This window comes from Rutilus rutilus, assembly GCF_951802725.1.
Source record: "Rutilus rutilus genome assembly, chromosome: 8".
NCBI classification, from domain to species: domain Eukaryota; kingdom Metazoa; phylum Chordata; class Actinopteri; order Cypriniformes; family Leuciscidae; genus Rutilus; species Rutilus rutilus.
The window spans coordinates 6904386-6917676 of NC_140222.1; the positions used below are offsets into that span (position 1 = coordinate 6904386).

The 13291-nt window shown below is 40.8% G+C and overlaps 1 protein-coding gene across 1 annotated transcript; it reads left to right on the plus strand.

The window, feature by feature from the left end:
• The first annotated feature begins 2611 nt into the window (after positions 1 to 2611).
• On the plus strand, positions 2612 to 4737 carry LOC311295002 (uncharacterized protein). The gene is made up of 2 exons (XM_084416168.1): positions 2612 to 3593; positions 3792 to 4737. Exons 1-2 carry the CDS (start codon positions 2750 to 2752, stop codon positions 4589 to 4591), a joined length of 1644 nt encoding a protein of 547 aa, XP_084272294.1. The 5' UTR covers positions 2612 to 2749; the 3' UTR covers positions 4592 to 4737.
• The last annotated feature ends 8554 nt before the right edge of the window (positions 4738 to 13291 follow it).

The following is a 13291-nucleotide window of genomic DNA, read 5'->3' on the forward strand; positions in this document are numbered from 1 at the left end:
GGTCAGGTTTGCCCCACAAACTTTTCCAATTGTCTATGAATTCTATATTATTACACGGACACCACTCAGACAGCCAGCGATTCAGTGAACACAATCTACTAACTATCTCATCACTCCTGCGAACAGGAAGGGGGCCAGAGCAAATTACAGTGCCTGACATCGTACTTGCAAGTTCACACACCTCTTTAATATTAATTTTGGTGATCTCCGACTGGCGGAGTCGAACATCATTAGTGCCGACATGAATAATGATCTTAGAGAATTTACGATTAGCATTAGCCAGCACTTTTAAATTTGCTTTGATGTCAGGCGCTCTGGCTCCCGGCAAACATGTGACTATGTTCGCTGGTGTCTCTATTTTCACGTTCCGTGTGATCGAATCACCAATTACTAGGGCACAATCAACAGAATTCTCAGTGGGTGTTTCACTGAGCGGGGCAAATCGATTTGTTGTGGTAATCGGAACGGAAGAGTGGTTTTTTGATCCGCGACTAGAGCGATCCCTCACTGTCACCCATTTGCCCGGCTGCACAGGCTCTACTTCAGCTGGAACCGAATCATGTAAAGAGTTCACTATGCTATGCGCATCCAAAATAGTATCTAAAGCTCTAGCACTCTTACTATCCTCAATTAAAGTTTGGATGCGTGTCTCTAATTCTGAAATCTTCTCTGTCAGCCTAACTGTCTCCTTACATTTATCACACATAAATCCTACATTGCCAACAGAGAAGTCTATGCTAAACATGTGACATGAAGTGCAGGTGACAATAACAGGACAAGACATTACTCACCGTGTTTGTTGACTGATTATTACTTACCTGAGCTTTTATTAACTCAAAGGCGCGAGCGCGCGAGAGAAAAATAAATAAATAAAACAGCTGAGCGCACGGGTGGCGCGTTAACAGGCTAGCAGTAGCGAATTAGCGTGTTGTGCTAGTAGTAATGGAAGCTAGCGATGTCAATCTGAGATGTTGGGTAAGCTGTATTTAGTATAAACAACTACAAATTGTAGTAAATGATGGTTCAAAACAAAGAAATACGAGGCTAAGACGGAGCTTACAGCACCGAAGCAAACACACTCACAGCAGGCAGCGAGGCAAAAAGTAGGCAACTTTGGGACATACTACTTCGTCATCTTTATCGGACGGATCTGTCGCGTGCATTCCGTCATGTAAACTGCCCTGTCAATCATCTTGTCACAGTTAAAATCCTCTATTAAATCAAATTTAATTTCCTACCGTTTCGGAGAGAAATGTAGTAGCACGTTCATCTGCCAGTGGGTCTTTCATGGAGACTGTCCTCATGTGTTTGCAATTTGAATATAATAATGCTGCATTTAAAAGTTGGTGCGCTTCACCAACGGAGTGGACGTCACTCAAATGCCTCTCGGCGCTTTTGGATAGGCTAGACCTAAAACCAATCAGAGCGATCGTTATCTTATAAAGCCCGCCTCAACGTTTCTGATTGGTGCCTTGATTTCTGGGCTATAGAAATGGACTTGAATGAGCTCTTTGCCAGACTACTTGTAGAGCAAATCTAAATTTGCCGGAAGTTGTCTGGGTTTTCCCAGGCTAGCCTTTGACCTGAGCATCCTTAATCTGCATTTCTCTGTACATTTAATGTTGAAAATACCCATTACATTAAATATTTCTATCACAATCCTCAAAACTCATTTATAAATTTGCATTGATTATGTTTGTATCAAGTTTGTTTTTCTCCTTTTGTGTTTGTGTTACAGGAATCTGAGATGACGGAGGTGATTTACACATATTTCACATTTTAATCACAAATGATGATCTGATCACAACAACTGCATCTGTCTTTACAGTTTATTACTGTTTCAAATATAATCTGATTTGTCGTTTTGTCATTTATATTTCCTCTGTGATCTTTGATGAGTTTATTGTGATCCTGGATGATAATACAGTAGATTACCAAATACCATTTTAAATATTTAGTATAACATGCTTTATCCTCCATATGTGTCTGCTTGTGTTTATCAATTAAGTTTTCTCTCTCTGAGGTTCAAGAGTCTCTCCATTGCTGTGTCTGAAATCCCCTATACCACTATATCACTGTTCCCTACATTACTCCACTAATATAGTCCACTTGAGGGAGTGAATGAAAACGAGTGAGTGTTAATTCGGACACTGAGTGCTTTTGCATAGTTTGTGCTGTGTATTAATTGAAACGTAGCACCCCACTTCTAGTCTTCGGTGACTTCAACATTCATCTCGAAAAACCACATGCAACAGACTTCACCTCTCTACTAGCCTCCTTCGATCTCAAACGACACATCACCACAGGTACTCACAAATCAGGCAACCAACTGGACCTGGTCTACACACGCAACTGCATCACAGACAACATTTTGGTGAGGCCTCTCCATGTTTCAGATCATTTCCTCATCACCTTCAGTCTACAACTCGCTACCCCTGCGCCACCAACCCCACCACCAGTCACCCTCAGGCGAAACCTACGCTCACTTTCCCCCTCCCACCTCTCCTCTGCCGTGTCTTCTTCTCTTCCCCCACCCTCACAATTCTCATCTCTGGATGTGAATACTGCAACGGATACCCTATGCTCCACACTAACCTCTACTCTAGACAAAATCTGCCCTCTCTCCTCCAGGCCAGCACGCGCTACTCCTTCTAACCCCTGGCTATCTGAGGTTCTTCGTGAACACCGGACCGAACTCAGGGCAGCGGAGAGGAAATGGCGCAAATCAAAAGACTCATCTGACCTGAGTATGTATAAATCTCTCCTCTCGTCCTTTTCTGCTGATGTTCATGCTGCAAAATCTTCTTATTTCCACAACAAGATCAACAGCTCCTCCAACGCACGACTACTCTTCAAGACATTCAACTCACTCCTCTGTCCACCTCCACCACCACCCTCCTCCACCTTAACTGCCGATGATTTTGCAAACTTCTTCACCAACAAAACAACAACTATCAGCAGTCAATTCTCAGCTCCACACACACAGGAACCCAGACCGACCCCTTCCACAGCCAATACCCCTCTGTCCTCCTTTTCGCCGCTAACAGAGGAAGAAGTATCTACACTTCTCCTCTCCAGTCACCCTACCACCTGCCCTCTAGACCCCATCCCCTCACACCTTCTACAAGCCATCTCTCCCACACTTCTACCAGCACTCACACACATCATCAACTCATCCCTCCATACTGGCACCTTCCCTACAGCATTCAAGCAGGCTCGGGTCACTCCACTGCTTAAAAAACCAACGCTAAACACATCTTTTGTAGAGAATTACAGACCCATCTCTCTCCTACCATTCATTGCAAAAACACTTGAAAGAGCTGTTTTCAACCAAGTAACATCCTTCTTGTCTCTAAACAACCAGCTGGATGTCAACCAATCTGGCTTCAAGAAAGGGCATTCAACTGAGACTGCATTACTGTCGGTCACAGAAGCCCTACGGATTGCAAAAGCTGCTTCCAAATCTTCACTCCTCATTCTCCTTGATCTGTCTGCTGCCTTCGACACCGTGAACCATCAGATCCTTATGTCCAGCCTCTCATCACTGGGCATCACAGGAACTTCACTCGACTGGTTTGAATCCTATCTCACAGGTAGGTCCTTCAAAGTCGCATGGAGAGGCGAGGTATCCAGAGCACATCAACTGACCACAGGGGTTCCCCAGGGTTCAGTTCTCGGTCCCCTCCTCTTCTCCATCTACACTACATCACTGGGACACATCATACAGGCACATGGTTTCTCCTACCACTGCTATGCTGATGACACACAACTCTTCCTCTCATTTCGACCAGATGATCCCACAGTAGCTGCACGGGTCTCGAGCTGTCTGGCAGACATCTCCACATGGATGAAGGAACATCACCTGCAGCTCAACCTGGCAAAGACTGAGCTGCTCGTCCTCCCTGCCAATCCGTCTCTACAGCACGACTTCACCATCCAGCTTGATTCATCATCAATCACACCATCAAGGTCGGTCAGAAATCTGGGAGTAACGTTTGATGACCAGCTGACCTTCACAGATCACATTTCAAAGACAGCTCGATCATGCAGGTTTGCGCTGCACAACATCAGGAAGATCAGGCCTTTCCTAACTGAGCACGCAACACAACTCCTCGTCCAGGCCCTGGTCATTTCTAGGCTTGACTACTGCAATGCTCTTCTGGCCGGACTTCCAGCATGTGCTACCAAACCTCTTCAGATGATCCAGAATGCTGCAGCTCGTCTTGTCTTCAACGAGCCCAAGAGGGCCCACGTCACTCCTCTGTTAATCTCTCTGCACTGGCTACCTCTCGCTGCTCGCATCAAGTTCAAGGCATTGACGCTTGCTTACAGATCTATCACAGGCTCAGCTCCCTCCTACCTTCACTCACTCCTACGAGCCTACATCCCCACCAGACGCCTACGATCAATCAACAAGCGACGTCTCGTGGTTCCATCACAGAAAGCCACAAGATCACTTTCCAGATCATTCTCATTCACAGTTCCATGCTGGTGGAACACTCTCCCCACCCTCATCCGGAATGCTGAATCCCTGACAACATTCAAAAAACAGCTGAAAACCCATCTCTTCCATGAGCACCTAAACTCATAAAAAAAAAAAAAAAAAAAAAAAAAAAAAACCTTTCCCTTAAAATCCCACTTATCATGCTTATGCTACTCTGAATAATGCCTGAACTTCGTATTCTGAACACTTCTTGCGTTGTTGTTGTCTTTTGCCTCTTCATGATGACTCGCTTAATTTAGTCCTGATTTGTAAGTCGCTTTGGATAAAAGCGTCTGCTAAATGACTAAATGTAAATGTAAATGTAAATGTAAATGTAGCAAACTGGCAGATCAAGTAGTAATGCAGAGATTTATCCTGAACTCTGCTATGGAAACTAGCATGTAAACTGTAATTAAACAGTTGAATAATCAATTAATTTTACCTGTATGATATTATACCGGCCCAGCACGGGTTCGAAAATGAATGGATGATTTTTCAGCTGAGGCACCATCTTCTCCTTCAGCGCGCGACTCTCAAAGTGCATAATGGGTATTCTCTAGCCGATGAGCGTACATCAGTTGTACATCAGTGTTTAAAAACTTAAAGTCCCACTGAAGTGTCTTGGAAGGCTCAGCTTTGTATGATGAGTTGACGTAATTTCCACTGAAACAGGAGCAAAGGCGGGACATATTGAATGGCTCCTCCCCCTTTTCAAATAGCCAATAGCGTTTAGTTTACCTAACAGATTGCAATTCGTACTTGACAGCACCATGAAGCAAATCCCAGCGCTGATGATACATTGGATTCAATAGTAGAGGTGTGAATAAACTCTAGCCATTTCATTCTCAACCACCGTACAGTTGGAAAACGGAATAAAATATTATAAAAAATATTATTTATACATATTGCTCCCTGATGGTCGCTTTGGCCAGGTGGTGTTTATAACATAGCATTAGATTCTAGAGAGCATTTGATTGGACAGAAGATGTGATGAGAAGCTGAAGTCTGCGGTGATGTCAAAAAAAATCCCTCATCCATTTTAGCGGAAGTGAGAGACTAAGTTTTGAATGCTTATATCTCCTAAATGCGAATTTTGTCATTGTTTTGTAACAACACCAGCTTATTCATAACCGTAAGGCTATCATATTCATACTGAAAGCTATAAAACTTTCATTTTGATTTCTGCTGCCCTATCAGGCAATGACTCTGCAGGCAGCGTTTGCCCACAAAGGTACATCTCAAAACTTATTTTTTGAGGCAGCGTAAAAATGTAATGATCTACAACAAAACAGAGCGAGCTTTAGTGAAAACTAAGACAATATTCAATGACTATACAATAGTCGCACTAGAAATTACATCATAAGTAGAAATTGTTAATCAAAAATTTACATTTACACACAACCAGCAGCCGCAACTTGACGCCATCTTTATTTTTCTAGCTCAACTGTCACAGAATGGAAAGCACAGGATTGTGGGATATTAAAGGCAGAGAAGGATACATCTATGCTGCCTTCAAAAATTGATCAGATGAAGGTTTGTCAGGAGACAAGTGTGCTAACATTGCATTCGGACGTGCCTTTATGTCTTCCGACCTTGGATTGAGTACGGCAGCATTTATCAGCTTTCGGACGCAGCCGTACACTCGTTATCGCAGTGCATTGTGGGATTGAATGAGTTCACTCAATAACGTCCACTATGGTGTCGGACACCACTACAAATGGCTGTTCCCTCAAAGTATGGCCTATTTAAGGGTCTAGTGGCGATTTCGAACACAGCTAATGCATGTTTAATTACATCTATTATGTCGATCGCCTCCTGGAGGAATACTAACTTTATATTTTTATATTTATTTTACTTTATATAAATATTAATTTTCAGCAGAGAGCAACATACAGTATACAGCTTTACATTATTTAAACCATAATTTGTAAATGTACATTATTGTTAAGATCATTCTTTTTCAGAAATATATTTTTTCATTTACTATTGAATTGTAATTTGTTTACTCTGTACAGTATTTTTTTTTATGAATGCACTTTCTATTTTTTTTTTTCAATAGAATTATACCATTGCGTTTTTGTAAAAAGAAATCACTGGCACTGCAGAGCACAAAGCTCAACAGAATAAAAACAGCCGGCGTAACGTCGAGAGACCGACTGAAAGAGAAGTGAAACTCACCGTCACTACCTCAGCAGCTGTATTAGAAACACTCACACAGCAGTAGTTTTTGTCATTTAAAGGGGTGGTATAATGCCCTTTTCACAAGATGTAAAATATATCTATGATGTCCCCAGAGTGTGTGTGTGAAGTTTTAGCGCAAAATACCCCACAGATATTTTTATATAGCAAGTTAAAGTTGTCACTTTTTGAGGGTTTGCAAAAACGCACCGTTTTGTGCCTGGCCCTTTAAATGCAAATGAGCTGCTGCAGAGGGCGGGGTTTCAAGAGCTCGTGTCTGTTAGCAGCTGCTGTTACCTCACGCGCAGACACACTAAAATGACAGAAACTGTTCTGCCTTTAATGTTAAACGGAGTCAGATAAGGATGGAGAGACTCAAAAAGAAGGGACAACATGTAGAATGCAACAGGACGTCTCTGAATGGTTAGTTGATGAATTTATGTCGCTGATGTGGAGTTAACTATCTTCAATTAGGATATTCTGTCATGATAAATCTATAAATTGCTCATATATGAACTGTTGTGAGATGCACACAGAGTGACTTTCTATTGCATGTGAAAAGATGGATGCTAAAGTTTGAGCTGACTCACAAATGTACTCTTATACAACAACTTTTCCTCTTCTCAACATGGACTGCGTGTTCCCGGGGGCGGGTTTATGTAAATTCTAGGGTTAGTGATGTCACTAACCCGAGAGGAATGTCGTGTAGTCCCAACCAGCCGTTTGTTGTAGTCCTTTTCTTTAAAAGCAAATATCTCCCTTTGCTTTGAACTTTGAGCGTTGTAACTTTGCAGATGTTGTTTATGCTCAAACAGCAACATTACACACTAACTAAAGTTAGAAAAGTGAAATCACACTCAACCACCCCTTTAATGTGAAGGTAAAATCACACAAATAGTGTTACAAGTGCACATAATTGTTTTGATAGATTAATGCACGGGCTTACCTGAGCTTCAGCCCAAGGTATTCCCGCAGTGATGACGGAAAAAATGATAACCGCAGTATAAAGAGTTGACTGTTCCTGTAAAATTACGCTTTATCGATTTGCTTTGAAAGCGTGTGTGGGCGTTTCAAATTCTGCGTGAGAAAAATGTGCAGAGTCTATTAACTCACAGTATCGCACACCAGACACGCATCACTTTCAGTTCAACACTGTCCAAAACCGTTAAATCAAAACCAAACAGGCAAAAGTTCACTTCAAGAATGAACAAAGTGGCGTCGATGAGTTTGAAGATCGGTGTATGAAAGAACAAACGGAAAGAGAAAGCGCAATAGCTCTCTATGAAGCATATCCTAACTTCATTCAAGATGCTTATAACTGCTGTTTCTGTCTCTATTTTTCTTGACAATAATAGCGTTTATTTTACAGCAGAACCGTTTCTTTAAGATCACAAAAAAAAAAAAAAAACTTTCCTGTGTCAGCCGTTACAGAGAATGCAAATGTTATGTCACGCATTTCACTCCGCGTTGCATTTGGGGAAGGAGCCGCCACCTTGGCAGGATACGCTATCCGTTGCCATGGTAACTTCGACAGTGAGACCAGAGAAATAGCGGCAGAGAGAGAGAGAGAAGCTTTATTTATCCAGTGCAGGTCAAAACACAAGAGATTGCACCGTGCTCATTCATCTCTACAGAAAGTGCCTGCAGAATAACCAAATGTTGATAACTGCGAAACAACAGCGAAGAGTCCACAGACGCACATCAGCAACATGGATCAGTCAGTGTTGAGGACACAGAGTAAAACACAAGGAGTGACCGTGACCAGGTTCGGCTGAGTAATAAAACCAACTGTCAAACTGAATTTATAGTTGAAGCAAATTGAAAATCTATGCATATTGAATGTATAGCGTAGGTGAGTTATACATACAGTATCTTAAATGAAGGTGATGTTAAATGTTTGATTGAGACATACAAGATAAATTGTCAAGTGTTTAAAATGTTTATTATAGGAAAAAACATTTTTTAACATGTTATGGGTTCAAAGTGTTTTCTGTTGAAAGTGAGATCATTGACTTACAGGAATTTGAGGCCTACTGGAGCTCAAAGTGACAAACTGACAATGTTCAAAGTGTGAATTAATCAGCAAGAAAAGTGCTAGATGGTCACATGCTTTAACACTGAATAAATAGGCAGTTGTTTTAAGTGATTGTAGTGTTTCCCTCCCTTTACTACAGAGCAGCTTCACATCAGCGTGTCTGTCATTTCACTGAAACCGATGAAGATGTTTCTCCCTGTTTTGCTCTGCTTGTGTTTCTGGCGTCTGGATGGTGAGTTTAAATGTGTTTTTATAACTTCAGTTGTTTCTATTCTGGTACCATGTAATAAATGTCTGGTTAATTTAGTCAGAGAGGATCAACATTTGCTGTTACAGGCCAGTACTGATAGAGGGGAAATCAAATTATAAGAGTGAGCAAACTGACAGAAAAGTCCAGACTCTGCAAGTGTCAAATGTATTTACACTGCAAATACATGCAACCCTTCCTCCCCTCACAGCATTGGAGTTCAGTCTCGGCACTGTGTTTGTGTTGTCCTATGGGTCAAGAAGTTTAGGTTGGGGATGCTATATTTCTAATCAAGCATACTTTCATAACTGTAAAATAAAGAATTATTCAGGGATTGACATTAAGGTTTTTAGCTTATATTGATGTTATGTTAAAGGTAAGTGATGATGACAAGGAAGCTGTTTAACAGATGCCGCGTTTCCACTGAAATTACCCAGAAAATTTGTCCCAGGAACTTTTTTCCCCCATCACCGCGGTCTAAAGTACCGTGAAGATTAGCCAAATTATTCCGGTGACTTAGGACTGCATGCTATTTTACAGTTCCAGCTGGATTTCATCCTCTAAATTTAAGCTTAATAAAGCCTGAACCTCGTAGTTGGTCCATCGGTTTAATTTTTTTAACTCTATTGTTGATTCGAATAGCGAACAACTGTTACTGCACACACCGCAACAGATTTAAAGAAATGGTGTTTGAAATAAAATGCTGCATGGATTCAACCAATCAAAATGTGGAATGAACTCAACCAATCAGCAAGTTCAGTGCCCAAGTTCAAAGTTTCAAGTGAACTTTGAAAAAGTACTTCCACGCAAGAAGGGACTTTCGGAGTGGGAAATATTTACCCGGAACTTCATTTAGACCCTGGTTCATGAGGTGGAAACACACCATCCCAAAGTCCCTAGTTCTCTGGGAAATTCCTGCAGTGGAAACGCGGCTAGAGACTTAACTTTAGTTGTCGCGTTTTTATGTCAATCCCTGGTGCCGTCTGACAAAATACATGCATTAAGTTTCAGTGACTGCAGATTGTCTATACTGTGAATTTCATCAGTATTTGTACATTTATGAAGACATATTTCATTTGACAGCATTACAAATAAATAAAATGTTTGATCAAGCCGATGTAAAAGAACTAGCGGCGATGAAAGATGACTGTGTTGTCACTTTGTGACTCGTTCACTAAAATTGAACAGCCAATCAGACTGTTTTCTCTTTTTGATTTAACATGCTCAATCGCCCCCCCCCCCCCCCCCCCCCAAAAAAAAAAAAACAGCGAGCCAGTGTTGCAATTTAGTGATTTTGTCGCTAGATTTAATGACTTTTCCACCCCTTTAGCGACTAAATCTAGCAACTTTTTGGACAAACCTAATCTAGTTCCTGAGACTCGCCAGTGTAATGTCATCTAGCAACATTTAGCGAGCAGTTTAATCTACTTTACATTGAAAGCATTTAGCAACAGAGCAACGAGGTCTGACTGGTGCCAATGGTTCAGAACACACCGCAAAAACAGGCCGGATGACGCTCAACTACGGCCTGATGTTGGTCGCTGGCCGACTGACGGCTTGTCTCTAGGCCTTTTACAATTAAAGGGTAGAAACTGTCCACCCTGTGACAATGCAATGTGTTTGATAACAGGGTGGATATTCCAAAAAAAAAAAAAATCCTAGTACACATGCCTAAGCAAGATATTGAGGTGGCTGATTGTCTGAAGTTCAGAGCTATAGTCTAGTTTCAACGACTCTCTAAAGTGAGAGGAGACCTGCTGTATAAATACAAGGTGGCAATCAAAGTGACCAGACGAGGGCCAACGCTTGGTGTTTCGGTCTATCTGGAGCTTATACAGAGCGGTGGCCTCACTAGAATAACCCCCGAATGGGAGGAAGCCATCTCACGCTAAACAGAGTTTATCTGTTTGAAGCTCAGGTGAACTTAATAGAAAGATGAAGCCAACCTGTAATCTACTGGGTGACCACAGATTGGCACTACCTTCTACATAAACCTGACGACTCTAAAACAAGAGGAAAGGGTATGGAAAAGGTATGCACACCCTACCGAATAAAGGGGAACTTCAGGGCCCCTAATAAAGTAATCCTATAAATAAAGTAATCCTTCCCTAAAATCCCTAAAAAAAAAAAAAATAACGATTGCTGTGAACTCACCTTCATGGTACACTTTTGAAAAAACCCCACTGAACAGGATCTATTAATGAAGCAGTTTTTAAGAGTTTGTCTTTTCATATTCGTGGACTGAAACCGTTGAAGAAAATGTTTCTCAAGTTAGTTTTGCTCTGTTTGTGTTTGTGGCATCTGGTTGGTGAGTTTTAAATGTGTTTTTATGTTTCCATTCTGGATCCATGTAATAAATTACTGGTTAAATTAGAGAAGATTAACACTGACTGTTAATCTCATATAAAAATGATTAAATTATATTTTACCAGTCAGATCAAGTTTGAATTCAGCTCTACACTCAGTTATTATGGATTGATCAAATATAATAAAATAATTATGAAGCTCAAAACCCCAACAGCATTAGTTTTAGTGAGACTGTAAATATTAAAGTAAAAGTGTATGTAGCGTGTCACACGTGTCTAGCGTAACAGTCAATATGGGCCGATTGATCAGAAGGTAGATTCGACTACTGAAGAGAGGAAGACAGCACAACAGGTGAGTGAACAGTCAATACAAAGTCTTGCTTCTGGTTCAGTTTGATTTTGTATTGGAAGAAAATGTACTTTTGCTCAAATTGTATGAATCACAAAGGTAAACAATTAAAATACAATAAATGATAATATTCACACTCTTCTTGTTATTTCTTTCAGATTCGTGGACTCAGATTTGGACAGCAGTAATGAACACTTTCGACTCTTATTGGATCAAAATAATAAAATAAAATAAATAAAATAAATCTGTGTCAAATTCCTTGTAACACAACAAAAATAAAGAAACAATAGATATTGCTTTCACACACAGTATTGCAATCAATAGTTCAAATACCTCAAAATCAAATGAACAATCAATTTGATTCAATACACAGAATGGGATTCTGAACTTTCACTTTCAGTTGCAATTGAATCACTTTCTTCTCAAAACTTAATAGTCTGTCCGATGTAAATCAGAGACTCAAGATTTGACAAATTATTCAGTTAACCAGAGTTCATGAATTGAATCGATGAGTTCAAAGAACCGTTGATTCTTTTAGAATGATTCAAGATCACAATCAATGTCTTTTTGTTGAGAAATCAAAAAGGAAAAAATAGAAAAACAAGATGATCTCAATGAGTCCAAGTCCCGATTGTCCAAAAAGAAAAGAAAAGATTCTCCTACCAGTTTGATGGCTCAAAACACAGTTCAACAGAGAAACGATTCCGTGGGTGGCTCGCCATATACAATCTGCACCTCGTGCGTCCAGCACGAATCAAGGAACTAATCACAGAAGAACTTGAATCTTACAAAAAACCCAGCCTTGTAAAACACAAGGCAGAACAATAATTAGTCTTCAATTCAACAATTTCATCGTCAAATCACATGTATGCACTTCAAATAACACATTAATAAAAGCTCAGGTAAGTAATAATCAGTCAACAAACACGGTGAGTAATGTCTTGTCCTGTTATTGTCACCTGCACTTCATGTCACATGTTTAGCATAGACTTCTCTGTTGGCAATGTAGGATTTATATGTGATAAATGTAAGGAGACAGTTAGGCTGACAGAGAAGATTTCAGAATTAGAGACACGCATCCAAACTTTAATTGAGGATAGTAAGAGTGCTAGAGCTTTAGATACTATTTTGGATGCGCATAGCATAGTGAACTCTTTACATGATTCGGTTCCAGCTGAAGTAGAGCCTGTGCAGCCGGGCAAATGGGTGACAGTGAGGGATCGCTCTAGTCGCGGATCAAAAAACCACTCTTCCGTTCCGATTACCACAACAAATCGATTTGCCCCGCTCAGTGAAACACCCACTGAGAATTCTGTTGATTGTGCCCTAGTAATTGGTGATTCGATCACACGGAATGTGAAAATAGAGACACCAGCGAACATAGTCACATGTTTGCCGGGAGCCAGAGCGCCTGACATCAAAGCAAATTTAAAAGTGCTGGCTAATGCTAATCGTAAATTCTCTAAGATCATTATTCATGTCGGCACTAATGATGTTCGACTCCGCCAGTCGGAGATCACCAAAATTAATATTAAAGAGGTGTGTGAACTTGCAAGTACGATGTCAGGCACTGTAATTTGCTCTGGCCCCCTTCCTGTTCACAGGAGTGATGAGATAGTTAGTAGATTGTGTTCACTGAATCGCTGGCTGTCTGAGTGGTGTCTGTGTAATAATATAGAATTCATAGACAATT

What these genes read in the sequence shown, in the direction of transcription:
- LOC311295002 (XM_084416168.1), top strand. Translation starts at nt 2,750, where the DNA reads ATGTATAAATCTCTCCTCTCGTCCTTTTCTGCTGATGTTCATGCTGCA. An exon ending in GTTTGAATCCTATCTCACAG is followed by an intron (nt 3,594 to 3,791) that starts GTAGGTCCTTCA and finishes CATTTCGACCAG; the next exon opens with ATGATCCCACAGTAGCTGCA.